Genomic DNA, 25,821 nt, shown 5'->3' with positions numbered 1-25,821 from the left:
GGATATCAATGGAATTTTTAAACAGAATGAAAATGAGCTGATGGCAGTCTATTCCTATAATTTAATGCAACTGCAGTCTTCACTGATTGAATTAATATAATAATAAAGAAATTCACCTTATTCTAAATATGGGAAACTAATATTTTTTTCTTGACATTTCTTTGTTTCCCTTTACTCCTCATGCAACCATCCATCAAATAAAGCCTCTGGAGGATAACTGTTTGCACTCTGACTCTGGAGTCTGTCATTGGATAGAACTAAGAAGGCAAATTTCATTTTTTCTTGTGTAAACATAACTAAATAAACCTTTAACACTAGAATTACCAAACCATACGAAAAACTCGTAAATCCAGCCCATCTTAAATCCGCTCGCACCGTCAGTGTCTTTTGTCTTGTAAATGTGTCGATAAGCCTAAGCAGCAAGCAGCCTACTATCCCATTCTCCTACCGACACAGAAAGAGCAAAAATCGCACCCCCAGCTAAAGCCTTATTTATAAGGGAGTAAAGTAGTACCTAGAGCTGTATACACTGTGTGCACAATTATTAGGCAAGTGAGTATTTTGACCATATCATCATTTTTAATGCGTATATTCCAATTCCAAGCTGTATTAACTTGAATGCTTATTGGATTTAAGCACGTCAGGTGATGTGTATTTGTGTAATGAGGGAGGGTGTGGCCTAAGGAGATCAACACCCTATATCAAGGTGTGCAGAATTATTAGGCAGCTAGTTTTCCTCAGGCAAAATGGGCCAAAAAAGAGATTTAACTGACTCTGAAAAGTCAAAAATTGTAAAAAGTCTTTCAGAGGGATGCAGCACTTTTGGAATTGCTAAGATATTGGTGTGTGATCACAGAACCATCAAACAAATAGTCAACAGGGTCGCAAGAAACGTGTTGAGAACAAAAGACGCAAATTAGCTGCCAAAGATTTGAGAAGAATCAAACGTGAAGCTACCAGGAACCCATTATCCTCCAGTACTTTCATATTCCAGAGCTGCAACCTACCTGGAGTGCCCAGAAGTACAAGGTGTTCAGTGCTCAAAGACATGGCCAAGGTAAGGAGGGCTGAAACCCAACCACCACTGAACAAGAAACATAAGTTGAAACGTCAAAACTGGGCCAAGAAATATCTGAAGACAGATTTTTTTCAAATGTTTTATGGACCGATGAGATGAGAGTGACTCTTGATGGACCAGATGGATGGACCTGTGGATCAGTAATGGGCACAGAGCTCCACTCCAACGTGGAGGTGGGGTACTGGTATGAGCTGGTATTTTTAAAAATGAGCTAGTTGGACCTTTTTGCATTGAAGATGAACTCAAAATCAACTCCCAAACCTACTGCCAGTTTTTCGAAGACACTTTCTTCAAACAGTGATACAGGAAAATGACCATGTTTTTTATGCAGGCCAATGCTCCATCACTTGCATCGAAGTTCTCCACTGCGTGGCCAGCCAGTAAAGGCCTTAAAGATGAAGGAATAATGACATGGCCCCCCTTCCTCATCTGACCTAAACCCTATCGAGAACTTGTGGGCACTTCTTAAATGCTAGATTTACGGGGAGAAAACAATACACCTCTCTGAAGAGTGTCTGGGAGGCTGTAGTCACTGCTCCACAAAAAGCTGATCGTCAACAGATCAAGAAACTGACAGACTCCATGAATGGAAAGGCTTATGACTGTTATTGGAAAGAAGGGTGGCTATATTGGTCATTCATTGATTGATTTATTTTTTTTGAAATGTCAGAGATATTTATTTGTAAATTTTGAGGTGTTTGTTTATTATTCTCACTATAACAGATGAAAATAAACAAGTGAGATGGGAAAATTTTCATTTTTCCTTTAGTTGCATAATAAATCTGCACACTAATAGTTGCCTAATAATTGTGCGCACATATGTATTCCCCTGATGATGTTCACACTCACATTTCCGTTGTGAAACATTCAGGTTTCAGGTTTATTAACATTTTGGATTGACTGATAGCACTGTGTTTGTTCCATATTAAAATTAATCCTCAAAAATACAACTTGCCTAATAATTGTGCACACAGTGTAGGCTAAAAAAATATATATTGTTATTTGGAACACATGCATTTCACGTGTGGTCAATGTCTACAAAGATCTATGCAAGTGTAGGATGTTTTATAGAAATTTTGAACACATACCTAAAAGACAAATCTTTTCCATGTTTTAGTACTAACGAGAAAATGTATACATGAAGTGTATAATGTGTGAAGACTGAAGTCCAAATATCAAATAAGCACTTTCTTAAAAATTAAAAAATATAACAGAACAAGTGCACTTTTATTCAAAACTATAACCGAAGAAAAAGAAATCGGGTTAGTGTAGTTCGTTGTAGTGACTTCTTTGGTAGTACAGCGGTAAGAACTTCGGACCCTTATTCAAAGGGTTGCCAGTTCGAGCCTCCCTGCGTCTCAAAATAAACACTTTGAGTAGTGAGCTGCAGTCTAGTTTATGCTGTAGGAAGTAAATAAATCCAAAGTAAATAACATTCCATCTGGCTTTTATATAAGTAAAATATAAATGTTTCTTATGTAAAGACCATCACAAAACATAATCACAAACAGGACTTTGCACAATATGTTGGCGAGATCTGTAAGCCGTGCTGCTTCGTTGGAGGACAGGTGTGAGGCAGAATGACTGGCAGGATGACACCCAACCTTGGTGCATCCAAATGGTGCCATCTTTCACTTTTAAGCCTGGTGTAGCTCGTTGTTCTTATATGTGAGTGGAATTTTCTTGTGGGGGGTGCTTCTGTTCTCTTTCTTCAATGTAGAGCCCTTGTCCTTATCCGAGTTCACCTCTGTTATGCCACGTATTTATTTGAAAACAGCAGTGTCAGATCAGGGTGGCATTAGCGCGACTGAGAGAATAAAACTGAATAAAAAAAAAAAAACGTTAACCTTTACAAGTACCATACATTTACACCGGCTGTTACAGACTCAAATCAAAGGTAAGTTTTTATTGTACAATAGTAACAATAAGAGGAGCTCACTACTCAAAATGTTTATTTTGAGACGCAGGAAGGCTTGAACCGATGACCCTTTGAATAGGAGTCAGCAGTTCTTACCGCTGTACTACCAAAGAAGTCACTACAATGAATTACACTAACCCGATTTCCTTTTCTTCAGTTATAGTCTTGAATAAAAGCGCACTTGTTCTGTTATATTTATACCCTTTGTGAAAGTGCTTATTTTATATTTGGACTTCAGCCTTTACACATTATGCACTTCATATCTACATTTTCTCGTTAGTACTAAAACATGGAAAAAGTTTGTCTTTTAGGTATGTGTTCAACATTTTTTGCATTTCATGTCATCCTATACTTACATAGATCTTTGTAGACACGGAACACACATGAAATGCATGTGTTCCAAATAACGATATATTTTTTTAGCCTTTATACAGCTCTAGTACTACTTGACTCCCTGATAAACCAGACTTGAGGTGAAAGAGGGGGGAGGATGGGATAGTAGGCTGCTTGCTGCTTGGGCTTATCAACACATTTACAAGACAAAAGACACTGACGGAGACATGTGAGCAGATTTAAGGTGGGCCGGATTTACAAGTTTTTTCGTAAGCGTTGGTAATTCTAGTGTTAAATAAGTCCCTAAACTAAATATTAACAATACCTCAGCTGGGTCTGATACAGGCCCATATATCCAATCAACATATGAACCCACTTAATTGACAATTTATAGCTAAAGAAAAACTAAACCCTGAACTGAATAAGGTCAGTGTAAGTTACATATTTGCACAAAATAAAATATCAGAATTTTAAAAACTCTAATAATGTATGTAAAATGCAATAATCTAGCAGTTGACTGCATAATTAAAAATAGGCTCACAGTATTAACAATCTTTTTTTTTTTTACATAAATTTGCAACTTTAACCTAACTAATATATGGTGCTGTATGCTTTCAATTGGATCACTCACATTAGAACAGATGGATCACTGCTCTGCCTGCTTAGATGATAGGAGAAGGCCACAAGTAAGCCACAGAACACAGAAAATAGAGCTGGAATGTGCTGAGCATCCCATGGTTCCTAAAGGCAAAACAAAACAAAAAATAAAATAAGGAATGGAAAATGAATTGTGTTTAATGTACTGTCAAGAACCGTGACCTTCTGATGGGTGTGGAGGAAAATATTTTGATTCAAGCAGTGTGTGCCAAAAGCAACAGGCAATAAACTGAGTAGCATGAGTGACAGATGAAGATTTGACTTGATCAGCTCATATTAATCAATCCAAGAACAAAGTGAGCATGTGGAAAAGCCATTCATTTATAAATAACAACCAGAGCCTTCTTAAGTCTCTTCAAAATAATGTCGTACAGTGAGCTGTATGATAGCAGCATTAAACAAGCAAAAGGGTTTAATTATAGGTGAAGTTTACTCTTTCCACTAAATGGGTTTTTAAACCGCTTTACCAAAGTGCCAGCACAGAAAAACATTTTAAAATCTGCTACCTGTAAAAAACAGTTACCTTCAAAAACACCAATTTAAAATACCCCTACCTGGAAACCCTTGTAAAATTAAAACTCATGTTAAATACATTAACAAACACAATCCACCGTGTCTTGTGATTACAATAGTTCTTATAATAATAGTTAAGTACTTCATAATTTAATTATCCTTCTGCTTTTTATATTTTCAATTGCATGAAGTAATAATAAGTGGGGGAAAATGGAAATGAAGTTAATTTTTAATTGTGCCTTAAAGATTAACAGAAAAAATGTAAAAGATAACTCATGTTTCAACTACTTCAACTTGGTAACATTTCCTTTAAAAGAGGATGACTGCAGCTATGAAAAAGAGCAGGTGTGTTTAAAAGACATGTAAGATTGGTGTCTATGGGAAATGGTGAGTAGATTTAACTTTATGCAACTTTTATAACATGTACAAATGTGTTAAATTGGGCCAATACTGTTTATCAAAGAGGTAAAGGCACGCAAACTTACCTCCAAAGCACCATAGCAGAGTCCATATAGCAATGCCACTGCAACAATACTACGAACAAAGCTGTACAATGCGGACAAAAGACTTGTTGAGGCTAAGGAGCAAAAGAACAGCTCAGTCAGCTTTTCACATGATCTTAATATTACAAGATGCAAATAATGTTCCATAATTTTTAAAAGCTACTAAAGCCATTCTGAGATTACCAATAGAAGATTCAAAAGATGAGAAATGCTAATTTGTTTGTGAAAAGGTATATGTTACCATAAAGTAGGATATGCCAAAGAGGACGAGGACAGAACCAATCATGGACAAGTGCTGATATGACAACTTTGTTCTTGTAAGAGAGTATGCAAGTGTCAAGTACCATGAGAAGCTCAACCCTAAACAGACTACCAAAAGCTCTGCTCAGCTGGGATTAGAACAGCAGATAAAGAAAGATTTAGCTTGGTGTCCACATAGCCAAAGTAGGGTTACCCCTAGCTCAAAAGGAGATTCTGGGGTTTGCCCATAATAAAACCTAAAATGGGATTAGTGAAACTACTGCACTCTGTCAACTCCATCAGATGATCAAACCCAAAATCTTTCCTAATATCGCTAGGGGCCACATACACAGTCTTAAGCAGGGGAGAGTGTATCTTAAGTTCTGCGTTTGAATTCACGCATGCAAACGTGTATATACACAAACACACACATCCACACTCGGGGAGACTCCGTCCCTTCTGACAGGTCTATGTGTACTCACCAGAATTTTCAAGCAACAAAAACATCACAGAGAGAAAATGAGTTTAGTTTAGTCCTGTAAGATATTCTTTGACCAACTTGTCACATTAGTATCACTCAACAGCTGCCTCATGCTGCCAACTATCAAGCCAGGTCTCCCCCAGAATTTCTACTGCCTAAGCTTCTCATGCTTTGCATGAAAATTGTGTTGTGTATTCTTCAGTCATGTAGTAGATTTGTTATAAACACTCAGAATAATTATTGCAGGATTTTTAAAGATCATTACAATGCAACATTATTCTGATTCAGTAGTAAAGTTTATGAAACATATACAGACTAACAGTGCCTAAATTTAATAAGAGATATGGGAAGTTACATAAAGTCTTCTGACCTTCAGGTGCAAAAAGGAGCATAACTAAGAAAAAAATATTTACAATTTTATTTAACATTTTAGAACAATCACGAGCAGCTTTGTCTGGGTCTATGTGCATTGCAAGATCCATTTTCTCTTTTGATCAAATCACTTTATGCACATACAGAATCCCATTCTTCAGAATTTTTAATATGCATCTTTTAAGCAACATTGCATGAATCCAAATATTCCATTAAAAAGATTTATAATTAGTAATATCATATTATAGATATATACACACACACAATTCTTATACATCAAGTGTACATCAATTTGACTCTTTGAGACTTTCATCATTTATAACTACATTGTTACATAAATTATGAAACCACAAGTGTAAAGAAGTCTCACAGTAACAGAGTAGAAACTTGCTGTCATGTACCTCTGTGTTTCAGTACGCTAAATTTTTATGTCCCAAATAGGATCTTGAATATAAACTGACCTTTTTGGTTATTTCTGCTCCTGTTGTGAGTTAGAAACATGACAGATAAAGCCCAAGGACGTTTTTTTGAAAAAGTTCACAAAAGATTATTAGTGCGGAGTCCTAATGGTGCTAGTGAGACTATTATCCCAGTCATTGCAGAATATCAGTCAATAGATTAGAAATGGGGTTCTTGCAGAGTCTGCTGCCTATTAAGGCCAGCGGCATAGAAGACATCCATGCAAAGCAGGGAGGCCTTCAGAATCAGGGAGTCCCCTTATTAGACTTCCACAAAAAATATATTTAATTTGTCTTGATATGCTATTTGTATTAAAACTTTAACAGTTTCCCGTTAGAATAGCTTTTGCAAAGACAATTAACAAATCACAGGGACAAACATTCGAAAAAGTCGGTTTATTTATTAGAGAGCGAAAGAAAAGATATTCACATATGTTGTGTTGTCACGATGTATGTCCAAACACGGAATCAAAATTAATAGCAATATTAACAAAAAAGTTTATTCCAAATGTTGTTTTTACTAAAGTTTTACAGTAAAAGTGTAAGTTTAAAAAGTATTTGCGTGTTAATTTCAAAGACAAACAGAACGAAAATGTATAATGAAATGAATACCTCTAACGCAACATGAAACATCATTTTCTTTCAATTTATTATGTTTACTATATTTTACTATGGTTAATTACTCACTGTAATGTAAAATAGTTAGGTCTATTATACATATGTAATAATTCCCATTAAAATAATCTGTTTAAATTGTACATCCGCTTCCCCACTAGTGCATAGTGCCCACCTGCCGGGGGTTGGCGAGTGAAGCGAGCAGGGGGCAGAGCCCCCTAGTGAGACAAAAATATATTTATTGAGGAAAATCAAGTACTACATTCCAAACTTTTCAAGCACCAGTTTGTGCTTAAATTATCAGTGGAAGATGGAATTTGTAAAAATGTCAAAACCAGAGATTACTGTAGGTCAGGTTAGTCAAGCACTGCATCAATTTTAAACAAAGATACTTCTTCCATTTAGATACATAGATACTTTATTAATCCCAAGGGGAAATTCACATAATCCATTTGTCCTCCTTAACCACCTCTCCCAATAAATTTGACCATGAGTTTAATAATAAAGATGTGCATAACAACCAGAGAGCTCCAAACCAGCAGTTAAATACACGAAACTGTAAATGATTTTCATGAATCTCATTTGTAAAGATATTTTGCTATGTTTAGGGTTTTTTTTCTCACTGCTGTTTTCTTTTGAGATCCTAGGGGGCTTTGCCCCCTGGTAGCTTCGCTCGCCAATCCCCCCCAGCCTGTGCTACACGCCAGCCACTTCGCGTATCTGCTGCTCGCGTATGTGGATTTCACTTTCACCAAACAACAAATCTTAATTCTCACGGATGTGCCTCTTCATTGGGAAGAAATACTACTTTTCCATGATGGCAACATGGATTATACGATCCACAAGTCTCCCACTTAAAGTTTAAATCGGAACAATATATTCAATCTGTTTTTGCTGTTCCGTTATTTCACAGAGTAATAATTTCCGTTTGTTGCGCTAATGTGATCTTTACTATCATTTGAGACTTTCAAATTTTAGTACTTTCAATTATCTCTAACCTGCTCTGCATGTGTACTGCACCAAATTTTTGAATACTTTACGACATTCTACTTTGTTATCTACCCTTTGTCTTTTATTTCCGACTTCGGGCGTGGTTAAATCTCTTGGCACAAAGTCTCAACTCGTGGGACATGAAAGTATCTCTCTGAAAAAGTCACGTCTCGTCCCAGGATTTATTTATTATAACAGAGAGAAATAGTTTTGATCAAGTTTGAAGTATTCTGTTTTGGTCTGTTTAAATTGCATAGTTATTATTGTAATATTTGTTGTTTCAGATTATTATTCCTTTTCGTGAAAGTGCCATGTTGTTGATGTCAACTGTGCTGTTGTTAAACCACCACATACAATACTGCGATTGGTTTCTGAGATCCATTTTAAAAAAAAATAATAAAAAAGGCTGCATTCACACTGCAGCTCTATTCCCAATTTTTTCATTCATACTGTATGTGACACAGATCTGATGTTTTTGGAGGCAGAAGGTATTTAACGCTGCTCTCATAATGACTGTTTTGCATCCAAACCCATCCTGTCGCTTTCACCAGTCCTTTGTGACACTTGGTTCTATGTACAGAACACCAGCAAAAACAAAGCACACAAACCAACTACTCTGATCTTTCAGTTCCTGTTTCTCTTAATTGCTACCATGAGCTAATAAATTCACAGCAAGGCAGGCCTTAAGGAACTAAAGTTCTACTGTTTCACTTTAATTTCACTACATTTATTACACACACATGCTCCCAAACACACACAACCTTATACTTATATGTGAACCTTGATCAAAATTGATTACTGAATATATTAATCAAGAACTTACCATTTCCTCCAAAGACATGAATGTCAAGCTGTTCAAAGATATACATCACAAATGTGTTCACTTGTGGAAGTAGTCCAATAAAGAAGACTACTGGAAAGCAAAGTGTAAAAACTGCAGAGAGAGAGAGAGAGAAAAAAATTAAATCACACAGGACATAACTAAAATCCATCATTGATAAAATGAGAAGAATGAGAAGGCTATCTGTGACAATACACTAAAATCACACCACTGAATTAATATAATGACCACATCACAAATATAATCAAATTTCTTTGCACTTAAGCTTTTACCAATACACAGCTAATATGTCTAGCTGATTGCCAAGACATTTTCTACTATACTTCAAATTTGACTTTATTTTATTTCCGACAATTTATTATCTTCTGGCAATTACTTAGATACACTAACAACTACATTAATAGTTTTTAATGTTACAGGGGGCTTCATTGCTTGAGTCAACCACTTCTTTTGTGATAGGAAATTACACTTTTATCTTAATTACTGTATACTTCATATTATTATTCTATCAAAGTGGCTACCTTGAAAGAGGCTATTTTATATACAGTGGGTAGAAGAATCACCCCCTTCAAAATATTCCAATTATTTGTGGTTTACAGCCTTAAATGAAAACACACAAACCAATATTTTTTCCAGCTTTACTTACTCAATACAATATATAACATCCAAGTGAAAGATATCACAGCTACAGTTCAGAAGAATTTAAAAAAATAAAAAACAAGACATACTGAGATTAATAAAGGATCACCCCCCTCCTAAACAATATTTGCAAACTCAATCAGGTGTAAGTAACCACCATTTCCGTTGCAGACCATGGTTACTGGCTTCCACCTGTAATCAATTGTAATCAGTGTGATTAGTAAAGCTGTTCCTGAAGCATTCCCTTGCTTGATAGTGCAACTGACAGCAAACAACTGACTATGGGTGGCAAGCCACTTTCAAAAGATCTCAGGGATAGAGTTGTGGACAGACATAAGGCAGGAGATGGATACAAAAAAATCTCAAAGAATTTATCAATCCCAAGGAGCACAGTAAAGTCCATAATAAAGAAGTGGCAAGTGTTCTGTACTACTAGGACGCTACCTGGATCCTGCCGTCCCTCCAAACTGGATGGAAAGCAACAAGGAAACTGGTAAGAGAGGCTATCAAGAGGCCAATGGCCACTTTGAAGGAGTTACAGGATTTTATGGCAAAGAGTGGTCATTGTGTGCATGTGACAACAATTTCACAAGCACTCCACAATTGTGGCTTGTTTGGGAGGGTCATAAGGAAAAACCCACTTCTCAAGAAAGGCCACATTAAGTTTTGCCAGAATGCACCTTGAAGATTCTGATGTCAAGTAGAAAAAGGTGTTATGGTCAGATGAGACTAAAATCAAACTATTTGGCCTCAATACCAAATGCTACACCTGGTGGAAATCCAATGCAGCTCACCATCAACAACACACCATACCTACAGTAAAGCATGGAGGTGGCAGCATCCTGTTGTGGGGGTGTTTCTCTGCCACAGGAACTGGGGCTCTCGTTAGGGTAGAAGGAAAAACGGATGGGGCAAAATACCGTCAAATTCTTGAGGGAAACCTGTTACCCTCTGCCAGAAAGTTGAAGATTCAAAATGACAATGACCCAAAGCACACAGCAAAATTGACCACACGGTGGCTGAAGGAGAAAAAAGTTAATGTCCTCATGTGAATGTGGCCCAGTCAGAGCCCAGACCTAAATCCCACTGAAAATCAGTGGAAAGATTTGAAGACAGTAGTCCACCAACGTTCACCATCCAATTTGACCTAACTTGAACAGTTAAACTGTAAAGAAGGGTGTGCAAATATAGCTCAATCTGGATGCGCAAAGCTGATAGAGAAGTATCCGAGCAGACTCAAGGCTGTCATTAAAGCAAAAGGTGGTTCAACAAAATATTGACATTGGCAGGTGATCCTTTAATAATCTAAGTATGTCTTGTTTTTGATTTTTTTATAATTTGGTGCAATGGTAGTGCTGCTGAATCGCAGTAAGGAGAGATGGGTTTGCTTCCCGGGTCCGCCCTGCGTGGAGTTTGCATGTTCTCCCCATGTCTGCGTGGGTTTCTTCCGGGTGCTCCGGTTTCCTCCCACAGTCCAAAGACATGCAGGTTAGGTGCACTGCCGATCCTAAATTGTTCCTAGTGTGTGAGTGTGTGTCTGTGTGCCCTGCCTGGGGTTTGTTGCTGCCTTGTGTCCTGTGTTGGCTGGGATTGGTAAGGCTGGAAAGAAAGATTTTTGTGTGTGTTTTCATTGAAGGCTGTAAGGCAAAAAAAATGTAAATATTTTGAAGGGGGCGATTCTTTTCTATACCCACTGTAAATATTGATATTTTAAAAATGTGGCTTAAACAAAAGAAGATACTATTGATGAAATGTTGCATAAGTAGCTTCAATTTACTACATGCAAAGTGATGAATACATATTTTCATCTACAATTCCAGGGAAAAAAAAACTTATCTATATTCAATATTTTGTATTACTTAGCTTAGTGCTACTATTCAATGCTGTAATGTTTAATCCAGTTTTAGGTGACTGACCTAAAAATTCTCATTAAACAATTGCAGCTGTATCAGCTGAAGAATCCGGACAGGTGCAGTTTGTACAAATTAATGGCTTGTAGAACTGATCTTATTAAACACTACATTAAATAAATCTGTGAAACTACCAATCAATAGGAAAGCAAATCTCCAATTTCATATTCTGAACTGGATACAGTTTATAGGTTTTAGGGTACATGTTAAACATTACTATAACAGGACTGAAACTCCAGTTGGAAAGATATCCGAGACCAAAAAAAAAAAAAAAAAGACCTCTGTGTGTGCCCCGAACAGGTAGCTGCTAAGGAAGTATAGGGTGGTCCAGATCTAATTATGCAATTTTCATTATGCTATAACTTAAGTTTATTAAGTAGAAAATCACGGACCGTCAAGAAGTGTGCGAACTGACGACATGAAGAATCATCTTTGCGCCAAACTGGAATCGTCCACGCATAAATCAAAGTCATCCAGACGATCCGGATCTGCATAATTAGATCTGGACCACCCTATAAATACTTTTTTAAAGTAATGGCTGATTTATAATATTCTTTGTTATATCTTATTTGTCAGTACCTATAATAAGATCCCTTGCAGATGCCAAGAGCAGTGAACTTGTGAAAGGCACCCCATACAGAGTGAAGCGAGTGCTGGAAGTAACAGTACTGCCATAATCCAAGAGCCAAATCAGTCCACAGCATACACAGAAATACACTGGCCGACTGTAGGCAATGATGCGATTGTGACCCTGGCAAGGAAATATAATACAATTGCATTAAATTAATGACCTTTGCAAAAATTCAGTATCAACATTACTGTACATATATTTTAAAACAATGAACAGAAATCTAGGCAAAATACTAAACACTAATTTTATCCATAAAGACATTTTATATATTTCAGTTGGACAAGTTTATGGTGCTTCATTATTCAGTACAAAACTCCTGAAAACAATAAAACAGAATTTTAACAGGTGCTGAGGGTGGAAGACACTGCATAAAAAAATGTTTCCTTAGACAGTTAGAACTAAGTTAGAAAGCATTTACAGTACTAGCATAAACAACATTTCATTTGTCAAATATGAATATTAGCAGACAGAAGGCTCATTTACTGGATTCTAATAATTCTAAGATTAACTGCATTTTACTTGCTCCGCTTGTTTCATTAAAGTGAAAATTCAATTCCTTCTTCTAACAAAGTAAGCCAAACACCACTTGAAAATGATCTCACAGGCAAAACAATGTGTTCATCAATATTTAAAACTACATATAACATTTCCACATATGAGTAAAAACATCTAGGAGGCACGCAAAAGAGTCGCCTTCAAAGATGGGAAGTATAAATGCGGGCATGAGTTGAGTAAAGTCCCTCGAAATGACAAATCCTTCAGGCTTTAATAGAACACCCTCAAGTTGGGACGCACCAGTCAAGAGTGGTTCAGACACACAAAGATACAGAAATAAGGTACATGTTAGGCAAGAGATATTGCTAAAATGTTTTGTTTAACCTGTCATTGATAGGTAAAGTAACTAGTTAAAAAAAAACGAGTCCTAGTTCTACCAAACTCATTTACCAAAATAAACAAACCGCTCCGCTCACCCAAATTAAAGAGTTCACTTTCTTTAATGTCTCCATTTTACATGCTGATTAAAATTTAAATTGTAAATTACACACCAAGCAACAAAAGTTGCAAACTTACATGTCGGGGGGATGAGGAATCAGGCTGCACACTCTAAAAAAATATAAAACACAAAAAGTAAGAAATGTAAAATGATTCTTGTTTATGAATTAAATAGCACATTAATTGTTTTTTAATAAGAAATTAAATTTAATTTGCTTGATTTATAGCAGTTGCATGTACATCACTCAGATTACAAAAATACGTGTTGTTTAGAACTGCTAAAATCCTGCACATGTTCAGTGTTATGGCAGAACTGGCAGAAGTTTAAAAAAAATTCTTGATACTGTTTTAGTTATGATTGATGGCTTAAAGCTGTATTGATTGTATGTTTAAAGGATTTGGAGAAAATCAAATGTATTTTTATTGAATATAGCATGTTTCATCTACTAATAATGCTGACACGTTGCATTTGTTTGATTGAGCTCAAAATGTTTTGTTGCTGATGTTTTTGTACTCAGCATCTGATAGTCTAATTTCAGTGTTCAACAATAGTCATCCAGCACTGATGGGTTTCCCTTGCCCTAACACCTCTTTTCCGTCATTGCAATGTCCTTGTCAAACCTTTAAACATATTCATCACTGACAACACCAATATAAGCAGAGATGAAGTCCAAATGTGAATGAAGAAAATGAATCTTTAGCAACATGTTGCACTTCATCATTTTGTATGCTTGAAGCATGTATGTAGTCAACCAGCAGGTCGTAGTTTGGTCCTCTGTAGTTAACAAGAAAAATCTCAACCTCTTTCAAGGTCTTCCAAGTGTTTCCTCACTTGCCACTAGCGGAACTTTGAACAGCTTGTCACTGATGACTTGTCTACTATGTGGACCAACAAAAATGCCTTTATTAATCTTAGCATCAGTTATTCTCAAATATTGAAATCCTTCACCTTTCTTTTTCACTTCTTTCACAAAATGTTTCATCAGTCCAAGGTTAATACGCAGAGCAAGCAGAAATCTCTTTTGCATTGCCAAGTGTTTTATATGCCACATTTTTTTCTACCCTGGAACCAAGTGCTTAAGCAGAAGCCAGGGGCCTCATGTTTAACGCCGTGCGTAGAACTCACACTATAACATGGCGTAAGCACATGTAAGCACAAAAGCGGGAATGTGTGTACGCAATGAAAAATCCAGATGCAGGAATCTATGCGTATGCAAACTTCCACGTTCTTCCGCTACATAAATCCCGATCAGCATGAAAAGTAACGCATGTGCACACGCCTGCTGCCCCACCCCATCTCCACCCAGAATTACGCCTCTTTGAATATGCAAATCAATATAAATAGCCCTTAAGCTCAGCCTTCTGTGAAAAGACAATGGCAAAACCACGAGGAAAAATAGAACAAGTTCAGCGAATACCAAGTGGAGGCAAGGAAAAAAGTACTATTTGTTGGTTTAAACAGTGGTATAAACTAGAAAAAGGTAGATGATTGAGTGACATAGCGCGTCGGAGAAACTTGAAAGCTCAAGTTCCCAAAGTCGCACAGTGCCAGAAATAAAAAAGAAGTCACATATCAAAGTCGCTGTGATAAGGTGAGTCGTAGCCCACCATCCGAGTGTCATATGAAAGTTTATTAGGGTACAGAGGAAAAAAAAAGGCACACAATGGGGAAAAGGCATGAAATGTCAACTTTAATCACATAGTTTATTTTGTCATTAAAGTAGAACATCATAAACTTAATCTTAAAATCGTTTAATTTACTAGTTTCTCAAATCCCATCATAACTTAAGTAGTATGTTGAATGCTTTCTTTTATATTTGATCTTCTATGTGCTCTATGTGTGTGAATCACTACGTGCTTCTTAAACCGTCTTTGTCTTCCTCCGACAGGACACAGAATCCATTACATTCGTGATATTACAGCTCTCTGAATAATTAAAATAATGAGATGAATATGTGATATCATTTTCATGATGATAGGAGTTAAAGCATGTTATTAAACACGGGAACACAGTGGCGCAGTGATTGTGCACGACCTTTGATACAAAAGGTCCTTACTTTTCTTTCTCCAAATACCCAATCGCTACACCATCAGCACTGTAATAGATGTTAAGCCATTTGTAAGCTTATAACGCCGATTCTTCAAAACTTTTAAGGAACATTGAAATACCTTCGTATAACATGTTTAATTATTCTATCCTTCACGCCAGTCCCAGTGAAGTATACAGTGCGAGACAGGAACAATCTGTGAATGGAGCGAGCGCCAGATCCTTGCTAGCGTAGAGACACTGTGTCCTTTAATTATTAACAATGTAGATTATTTTTAAAAAAGTTAAAGTTTTATCTGTTTAATATAATAAACATATTTTGCTGCATTTCATCTTAAAAATGATATCGTCATCATATGTAAATATGTGCTTTATAAAGTGGCTCAGGTTGTGCAATATTATAACTGTAGTGCAAGTTTACAGTGCGGTGATTGTACTTATAAGTACAAACAGTTCTACAAGGAGCAGTTGGAGTGATTGATTGCGTTTAGCGCTCTTGGGATGAAACTCTTTTGAACCGCGAGGTCCATACAGTAAAGGTTATGAAGTGTTTGCCGTGTGAGAAGCACTTCAAATAGGAAGCATGGCTGAGGTAGCATGTGCTTAATGCTGTATACCGATAATTCTCTTTCCAATCAGCTGCTCCGAGTGGTGCAGTGAGAGTAATATGTGAAAAGATGATACGCTGTGGCAACCCCTCCTAACGGGAGCAGCTGAAAGAAGAAGAAGAAGGTGCAATGAGAGTAACAACGCTAAAGCAGCTATGCTATTTAGAATAGTTTGACCATTCTGTGGACCATTATATTGTTACAGGTTAATTACAATCGCATGCATTAAACTAATAAACAATATGCAGTTAATTACAGTGTATTTATAAAGCCGCGTCAGGGATGTGGATCTGAAAAAGAAACATAAACCACACAGAAACAGTAGCATTGCTTTGATGCTGGGTGCTGCCAGTCTGCAAAACCGAATGGAGAACTTGTGTACTAAAGGGTATGAGGTACAGTGGAAATGTGCATGGCTTTAAACCAAGTTTAAGTTTTATACATCATGATTTGAACATGGAAACGTTCGTACGCAACATTTCTGTGCGTATGCACCGTTTATACATGAGGCCCCAGTTCTTTTTATGTAATGACACTCTTTAGCACGGCTTTTCCATTCGCAGATCTGAAAATGGGACTTAGTATATACAAACTCTATTCCAAATAACAGTGCCACTATTTTTTAGATTACCATAGATGTTCCAGCTGTGGCTGCACTTCGTACAGTATATTTCAAAAACAATTCCATGCTTTGTAAGTTTCTGTCTTGTGTACTGCATTACCAAGGGGTATGGAAGGGTGGACTTTGGTGTTGTATAACAAGACAGATTTCAGACTTAACGTTGAGTCCACTGTTGTGGGTCACACAATCCAAAACCATGAACTGCCCATCAAGATCGATGGAGAAACAGAGGTTGCCAACCAGTGCAAGGAAATTTATCAAATCCTCTTGGCAGCTCAAAATGACAGAAATGTTGTACCTGGTGACAGCAAACCCCATGCTTGTAGTCTTCAACCAAGTAGTCCTGTTTTTGCTTTTTTAAAAAAGTTAAGTCACTGACCAAGTCATTTAATTCTGACTTTGTTATCAGATGATGCTCACCAGGTACAAACACTTCAAAAGGTGGACTGCTGTCGTTTTTCATGTGCATTGTAACATCTTTTGTCTCATCTTGGCTCTTTGTCTCTGGTGGTTTTAGTACTGGCAAACTGTCGTCAAACTGCACTGGTCTCATGGCTGAAGGCAGTTTGGAGTATTCAATAGATTTTTTATTTTTTTTAGAGAAGCCAATCACCTTGATTAGACAGAAGTAACAGTTTATCACATGATCATTCTGTTCTCATCATATTACTGGGAATGAGAAGGAGGTGACTTGTCAGTAACTCAGAGCCAATATCTCACAGCCAAAGTTCATGATTCACAATAAATGTGAGGAGCCAATGCTTTGTCTTAAGCACCAATTTTACAACCAAAGAATAGTTCCAATGATATCTTAGCAAGTGCAACATGCTGTATCTTTGAGTCCTCAGTGTATTCCTGCCAAAAATGTAACAAAATATATTGTAACTATTGGAAATTTGACAAGATATTTATGCTGAAATAAACTGCACTCCAGACAATAAATGCCAGGTAAACACACCGTGCTATGCCTGGAGAACTTACAAGCTGATATCAATGCAATGTAAAGTATCTGTGTATGAAAGCAACTTTTATAGCCTGCATGTATCCTGACTATGTGTGCCCAGGTATGCCTAAGCCTTAGCCTATCCACTGTTTGATTTGCAACCTGCACTGAGTGCACAGACAGGCACTAAATAAAACCATTAACTTAGTGCGCATTAGTAGACTTAAATATAAGCACAAATCACAATAAAACAGTACACATTAGTAAAATTTAAAGGAGATTTTTGTGATCAACAAGGCAAAATCTTTAAGTTGCACACAAAAGTGTTCAGGAAGCAGAATCTTCATTATTCAGTGAAAATTAGCTGTTATTTTTATTTCTGTGTAAAAAACACTTTGCTGTACATGAATCAAGTAACAAGAAGATTAAGAAAAGGGCTAAATGAGGGTTTACACCCTAAAGATGATTTAAATTGAAGCTAAATTGTGTCCTACTATAACAGGAGAAAGGAAACCAATAGTAAAAAGAATTCAATGAGCTATCCAAATAACGATTTAAGAGGTTATTGGAAGAAATTCAGATTTTAATTGCAAAAAGAGAACAACAGACAGGTCAACAACCAAACACGACACACAGAAAAGCCTGAACATGCTGAAACTAATAGAGAAGCACAAATGAAGTTGTACAGCAGTGTGCCCTCTCAGCTAAACTTAAACTCCTTTATAATGCAATTGTAATGAGGCAACAAATAATGATATACTGCATACATTTTTTCTGCATATTACTGTAATGCTGTTAACTGGTAGAACAAAATATCAGTCTTTGCTTTTTCCCCTCCTAAACAGTCTTCCTATAAATTAATAAAAAGTATTGTAATGTGTCCCAAATTTGTCCATTCAATTATGTAACAAAAGTTTCATAGTGAAGTTTCTTGTAGAGACTGATTGATTTCCGGTGTAAAATGTAATATTAAAAAGACAACTCAGGTCTCCTCATGCTAGGTTTAAGTAAGTCCTCACCTTACCAGGAGATTTTCAAGCCTTGCCCTTATTCAAAATAATAGTTCACTGAGAAATGAAATAAGCTTCCAATTGTAAAAATTCTATCCACCATTCTCTGTGGAACTGGTAGCAGAGTAAACAGCTGACAAAGGTCAATAATATCTCAAATTAAGGTTGTACCAATTGAAGAAGCTACTAAAATTGATATTGTTGCTATGCAGCTCTACTTATAAACAAATTACAAAAGCAGAATATTAAGGCACAATAGGGATGTCTTATTAAGTACCAAGAAAAGATAAAGTCCACAGAGTCAATAGGCATGCTAAACCTTGTCATCTCTCTGGAGTAATAAAACATTGCAACTAAATTTACTTGGTAGCAATAATTAGGAATAAGCTAATTAAAATTGATAATGTAGAGGAGCAAACAAAGTGATTCTAACAGGTATGTTTTAAAAACAGCTCAGAAAATGATAAGGACCACTGTGTGTGCAAAATATAAGGTCAATAACAGTTTGTTATACTGAAAAGAAAAAAAATCAATCTGCACTTAACCGTTAGAATCTGAACTGGTGTGATGACAGTGAATGTAGTCATTTATTTATTGTGAAGGACTTGCAGCTTCTACAGGATCAGTTACTGCTCACAGGCTATTTCTTCTAGGATAGTCTCCAGTTCTGTACTGTACTATATATGAGCAGATTTGGAAAGTGACAAGACTGAAAGTCTTGTAACAAAAAAAGTACTGCCTAATCACTGAGCTTGACTACTGCTAGCCACCCGATTTCACCTTTACAGTCTCTAGAGGACACATTCTCTGCATTCACATATAATGCTGTCAACTCCACAACACACATGTCACATTCTTACCTGTCCTTTAGCAACATACTTTAAATATATATTTTTTTTTCCATAGAACTGAAGGGTTCCAAGGGGAGAAATACTAATCTAGCAATGTTTCTGGAACAGCACTCAGCAAATTTTGCAGGTTTAAGATAGAAAATTAAAAGGATTTTATTACAAATTCAAATATCATGGCTATAAATCAGTTATCTTATTTTGCACACAGCAATATGGTATTAACTGATTAAGGATAGTTGGCCATGGACATGATAAAAACACCTGCAGGCCAAAGTTGCCAATTCCATGCTTTCAGCTCAAAAACATCCACAAAACAATTTCTAATTGTTTATACTAAACAGAAGGCACAGTATAACTGAAAGGATTTTTCAGTAATTCACTTTTTTATATAAATGTTATGGCTCTAGAAAAAGCCACATTATATGATGTAATTATTACTAATTTTTCAAACAAAATCTTTAAAAATGCAAGTGTGTCTCCTATAAAACAAGATCACAGTTGCCAACAAAAAGAAAGCAAGGCACTCATTGCCATAAACCAACCCAAAAGAAGCTGAAGGCAACTGCAATTCAAAAGAATATTTATTGTTTTCTCCAGATTCTAAACTGGGGAATGCAACCTCACTCCCTGATACATACACATGATACTACAGTGCATCCGGAAAGTATTCACAGCGCATCACTTTTTCCACATTTTGTTATGTTACAGCCTTATTCCAAAATGTATTAAATTCATTTTTTTCCTCAGAATTCTACACACAACACCCCATAATGACAACATAAAAAAAAGTTTACTTGAGGTTTTTACAAATTTATTAAAAATAAAAAAACGGAGAAATCACATGTACATACGTATTCACAGCCTTTGCTCAATACTTTGTTGATGCACCTTTGGTAGCAATTACAGCCTCAAGTCTTTTTGAATATGATGCCACAAGCTTGGCACACCTATCCTTCGCCCATTCCTCTTTGCAGTACCTCTCAAGCTCCATCAGATTGGATGGGAAGTGTCAGTGCACAGCCATTTTAAAATCTCTCGAGATGTTCAATCTGATTCAAGTCTGGGCCACTCAAGGACATTCACAGACTTGTCCTGAAGCCACTCCTTTAATATCTTGGCTGTGTGCTTAGGGTCATTGTCCTGCTGAAAGATGAACCGTCGCCCCAGTCTGAGGTCAAGAGCGCTCTGGAGCAGGTTTTAATCCAGGATGTCTCTGTACATTGCTGCAGTCATCTTTCCCTTTATCCTGACTAGTCTCCCAGTTCCTGCTGCTGAAAAACATCCCCACAGCATGATGCTGCCACCACCATGCTTCACTGGAGGGATGATATTGGCCTGGTGATGAGCGGTGCCTGGTTTCCTCCAAATGTGACGCCTGGCATTCACACCAAAGAGTTCAATCTTTGTCACATCAGACCAGAGAATTTTGTTTCTCATGGTCTGAGAGTCCTTCAGTTGCCTTTTGGCAAACTCCAGGCAGGCTGCCATGTGCCTTTTACTAAGGAGTGGCTTCCGTCTGGCCACTGTACCATACAGGCCTGATTGGTGGATTGCTGCAGAGATGGTGGTCCTTCTGGAAGGGTCTCCTCTCTCCACAGAGGACCTCTGGAGCTCTGACAAAGTGACCATCAGGTTCTTGGTCACCTCCCTGACTAAGGCCCTTCTCCCCTGATTGCTCAGTTTAGATGGCCGGCCAGCTCTAGGAAGAGTCCTGGTGTTTTCGAACTTCTTCCACTTACGGATGATTGAGTCCACTGTGCCCATTGGGACCTTCAAAGCAGCAGAAATTTTTCTGTAACCTTCCCCAGATTTGTGCCTTGAGACAATCCTGTCTCGGAGGTCTGCAGACAATTCCTTTGACTTCATGCTTGGTTTGTGCTCTGACATGAACTGTCAACTGTGAGACCTTATATAGACAGGTGTGTGCCTTTCCAAATCATGTCTAATCAACTGAATTTACCACAGGTGGACTCCAATTAAGTTGCAGAAACATCTCAAGGATGATCAGGGGAAACAGGATGCACCTCAGCTCAATTTTGAGCATCATGGCAAAGCTTGTGAATACTTATGTACATGTGCTTTCTCAATTTTTTTTATTTTTAATAAATTTGCAAAAATCTCAAGTAAACTTTTTTCACATTGTCATTATAGGATGTTGTGTGTATAATTCTGAGGAAAAAAAATGAATTTAATCCATTTTGGAATAAGGCTGTAACATAACAAAATGTGGAAAAAGTGATGCGCTGTGAATACTTTCCGGATGCACTGTACATACTATGGCTAGATCTTAAAAACATGGGCTAAAAGAAAAAAAATACAAGCTTTAAAGTTGCTGTGTTAATATCCCTGAAAATAAAATTTAGAAAAATAATCTCACCTGTGCCCTGAAAAGAAAACAATGTATTCAAACTATTAGTCTGCATCTTGATTTTGTAAATTTGATAAAGGTGTCTAACATACTGTATGTAATACAGTGTTTAGAATATGGTGTCTTAAAATACACCATAACAACAACAACAATAATAATACTAATAATAGATATTTGGCCTATACTGGCTACAATCAGTGACTAAAACACATAAAAGGTTCACCTTAAGTAGTGAATATTGGCAGCTGGCAATGACCAGGCAAAACTGAAAAATCCAGATATCTCTGAAGAATCCTGCAATGAGCAATACTGAGCCCAGAAAGGCAACCAACACTGCAAGGACAACAGCCAGCACATTCTCCAACACCTCTCGGTTCCTGTAAAGACAAAAGAAAAAAAAAAAACACAGATGATCCAGTGGTATTATGTTGCCTGCCAAAAAGTATGTTATTTTTTCAAATCCTATGGTGATTCCCAACATGTACATGTAAGAAAAGGAACAAAACACTGCAACATTTTTCAGTAGTTTTTAATTATATACATACGGGCATAAATCACTTTTCCATGTCATGTTTGTGACAAAAAGCAATTGTACATGTTGAAATAAATAAGATGACGGGGTACTACATTACCCCTAATGCATACCGACTTACCTAAACTACAGTTAGCGAATATGACAAGTGTACCAGCAAATACTGGCATATTTTTAAGCTCGGTACTTACAAGCCTCTCTAGTTTTCTGCTACCTGGAAGACAAACTCTTGTGTTTATAGTTCAACAAATAATTAACAGACACATATTGCTCAGCTCCATTATGTTATTTAGTTTTAAACTACTTTGTTTTACTTTCTGCTTAAACAAACCTGTGTCATTATGTGTATTCATAATGTAATTAGCAAGTTGTTAGTTTGTATTTGCATTTTATCTGAGAACTTATCACAACATTCCGAGCATGCATTAAGTGAACAGTGCTATACAAAAATAAACTGAAGTGAAAACTGGGCTCCTCCACTGAAATAATGTGCATTGTAATTCATGGTTGTGTGTATGTGGCTGGAACCAGTACAAAAACTAAAACACAAGAGATCCATTCTGAAGTTTGCATCAACCAATATATCTTACATTTGTGAGATCCACTTAAAGAAGCACTTAAAGTGCTGAACGCCTGACAATGAAATCTGAGACTGCTGTATTATGTTTTTTTGACATTTTTACCTAAGAACCCACACTCTGTTTATCAAAAAAAAACTACTCATGACAAATTTAAATATTAATACCTGTCAAACAAGGCAAGCAAGGTCAGGCGATCAAAGCTTATTCCAATCCACATGTACGGTAGAAGCCGCAAGCGGTAGTAGTGCTTGGCTTTATGGACAGCCTCTTCTGGGTGCTGCATGTGATCTTGGAGGTCAGGGCTGAGGTCTGTGTCCTGTCGTTCAAGCAAGTCTGGGTCGAAAGTCAGTAATCGGTTTAAACGTATCTGTGGGAGAGACAGCTGCTAGTGTGTTAAAGCAAGGAATGGAGTATTTTTTCAAAACACCCTTAATATTATGCCAATATAAGATTTAGTTAAACCCAAGGTATTTTTGTTGATCACATGTGGTTAATTTAAAGTTTAAACACAATAAAAATAACACATAAGCTCTGCCATGGGCCAAGATAACTAAATTTAAATATTGTTTTCTTGGTAGGCGTCGAGAACTGCAGTTCACAAAGCTTCACATTTTTGCAAAAGGCATTTTATGTTCTAATTATGTAGCTGAGGTAGTTCACGGATAGAAAGATAGACAGGCAGATAGAGCATACACTTTTCCAAAGAAGTCCAGGGATCATGACCGCAGAGAGTCACAACCTAGGGTTTACTCCTCATCTAAAGCACGGTACCATTTTTTCAGGATAGCTGTCCCCTTCACTGCACTGGGGCATTGGTATCCACACTAAACCCACAAGATAAGTGCCCCCTGCTGGCCTTACCAACACCTCTTCCAGCAGCCACCCAAGTTTCTCCTAGACAGTCTCCCATCCAAGTACTGGACGGGCAAAGACATGTTTAGCTTCAGGGAGATGACCTGTTCTAAATTGCAGGTACTATGGATGCTGGAATGACATACAGGTTAATATTCACCAGCATTAAGAAACTGCAAAGCTTTCAAACCTTTGGCAAATCACTATGTATCTCACAAGTTTCCTTTGCGCTGTAAACAGAAACTTTTTCTTGCCTTCTCATTGCTTATTTAAAAATATTTCTTTCAATTAAATACCTCTTAAAATTTAAACACAATGTACAATCCTTTTTATTTTAAAAAATCTATCTCAATATGAATTGAATTTTTCCAGGAGTTAAAAACTAATAAGAAGCTAAGGGCAATTCCGTGAAAAAGTTAATTAGCCAAATATGGCCTGTTTAAAAGTGCAAAATAATATTTTAAGGTGCCAAAAATAGCAAAGTGTATTAGGCCACTTTCTGTGCTGAGTGCACGGGACAGCAGCGGAGCTTAGTGGAAAAAGGAATCGTAACAAATGAAATAAGCAGAGAGTTGTAACTGGGAAATAACCAAGTACTCAATATGTATAAAACATCATAGTTAAAAAGGCAGAGCTAAAATTCATTAACCAGATATTTGACAACACAGTAAAGGAATAAGAGGTTAAAGTTTGAAATGAATCCAATCAAGTACACAACACAAAGCTTTATACCACTGACACATATTACACACAGTACACTTCCGGTTTTCCTTGTCTACCAACAGCATAGAGACCATTGCAAAAAACCCTTAAAATGGGGGCGCCATTAAGAAAAACAAAATGGCATCATGGGTGATTGTTGCTTGATTTGAAGAGCACTGTTAAAAACCCATTAAGCACAACATTAAGTGTAACCACAAGATTTCTTCACCTCTAAAATCCCTTAAAATGGCCTTTTTGAGGTCAAGATTTATTAAAACAAAACACAAATAAAATCCAAAGTCAAAATCAGGTCATAACACTTTCTAATGAAAATCTGAATATACATCATTTATTAAAAGAAATTGTAATGTAACAAAACAGAAATTAGTTTTATTTAAAAAATTCAAACGTTTTTACACTTTATGAGTAATACATCTCCTGACATGGATAGACAGCATTCAGGCACTGCATATTTTTTTCTCATTCCTATTATTAAATCTAGTTTGCTAAGCAACGGTGCATTTATTTTATTATCAAGGAAACACACCTCTACCTCAACACCAAAACCAGCAGGACAACCAGTGATATTTGGGACGTATGTTTGTGGCGAAAATAAACATGAAATAAATAATACTAAAGAAACACATGCTCACTGATAATAAGAGGTTCAAGTAGCTGACTTTGGGGACTTTAGAGTTCAGCTGCCCACTATGATTTTCATACAATTCCTACACAAATATATGAACTTGTCGCTTTTTGCTACTGCCAAGTCCTGTGTATTCTTTTTGCCATATAAAGTAGAGCCTCACTCATGTGTGTTGTCTTACCATCCCAGTTACTGTGGTATGATCTGCTTATTACATTATGTAGTTGTTACAAAGAAACAACTCTTGATGCTTAGCTAGAGCACATCAGGAGTAATGCAAAAGGGCTTCTTGGTTTTTTATTTTTGTCTCTGAACATGGTAACTCAGCAGAGGTTCATTAAGCCTCAAACTTTGTAATTCCTCAGTATTCATGTTACTGTTAGTGAAGAGATGAAGTGCAGTATAGGTTTAGGGTCACAGCAATGAGGGGGGTTTGCCGTTTAAAATCTGCATTATACTCTGCCAATCAGGAAATCCAATATTAAGTTGCAGAGAGTGACATACAGCTATGATCTTCTTAGGGAAAAAAAAGTTGACAGTTTTATCTCTTTATTACTTTGTGCTTTTGTGTTCAACATACAGGTATATTATGCATTTGTTTTATATTACCTATATATTTACATGATTACAGAAGGCTGAGCTGAAAATGGAAACTGTGCTTTTTTTATTTATGTTATGCTGTACTACTGCTGCTACTACTACTAATCCCACTTGTTTGGTTTGTAAAGCATTTCACACATCTGCAGAGAAAAGCAGCCATGTGTTTTCCAGAACTTCCAGCACATGTGTACTATGACAGGCTTAGAAAATTAAATGTCTATAGTCTTGAGCAGAGCAAGACAGTTGGGGACATAATTAAGGTCTTCAGAATTCTTAAAGGAATCAAT

At 36.7% G+C, this 25,821-nt stretch overlaps 1 protein-coding gene across 4 annotated transcripts in view; it reads right to left on the bottom strand.

Moving 5' to 3' along the window:
* pcnx1 (pecanex 1) overlaps positions 1-25,821 on the bottom strand; it is a 171,304-nt gene that overhangs the window by 58,658 nt on the left and 86,825 nt on the right. For 2 of the 4 annotated variants that reach the window (XM_039741440.1, XM_039741438.1), the window contains 7 exons: positions 22,899-23,101; positions 21,845-21,998; positions 13,251-13,283; positions 12,128-12,299; positions 8,982-9,092; positions 4,985-5,076; positions 3,961-4,070 (listed from right to left, as the gene is read on the bottom strand). In XM_039741440.1, coding sequence (XP_039597374.1) covers positions 3,961-4,070; positions 4,985-5,076; positions 8,982-9,092; positions 12,128-12,299; positions 13,251-13,283; positions 21,845-21,998; positions 22,899-23,101 — 875 coding nt within the window. Of the gene's footprint in view, positions 1-3,960; positions 4,071-4,984; positions 5,077-8,981; positions 9,093-12,127; positions 12,300-13,250; positions 13,284-21,844; positions 21,999-22,898; positions 23,117-25,821 lie in introns of all 4 variants that reach the window. The other 2 variants (XM_039741437.1, XM_039741439.1) reach the window with 1 other exon arrangement.

The sequence above is a fragment of the Polypterus senegalus genome, chromosome 18, assembly GCF_016835505.1.
Source record: "Polypterus senegalus isolate Bchr_013 chromosome 18, ASM1683550v1, whole genome shotgun sequence".
NCBI lineage: Eukaryota > Metazoa > Chordata > Cladistia > Polypteriformes > Polypteridae > Polypterus > Polypterus senegalus.
This window is presented reverse-complemented; position numbering and strand designations above follow the sequence as displayed.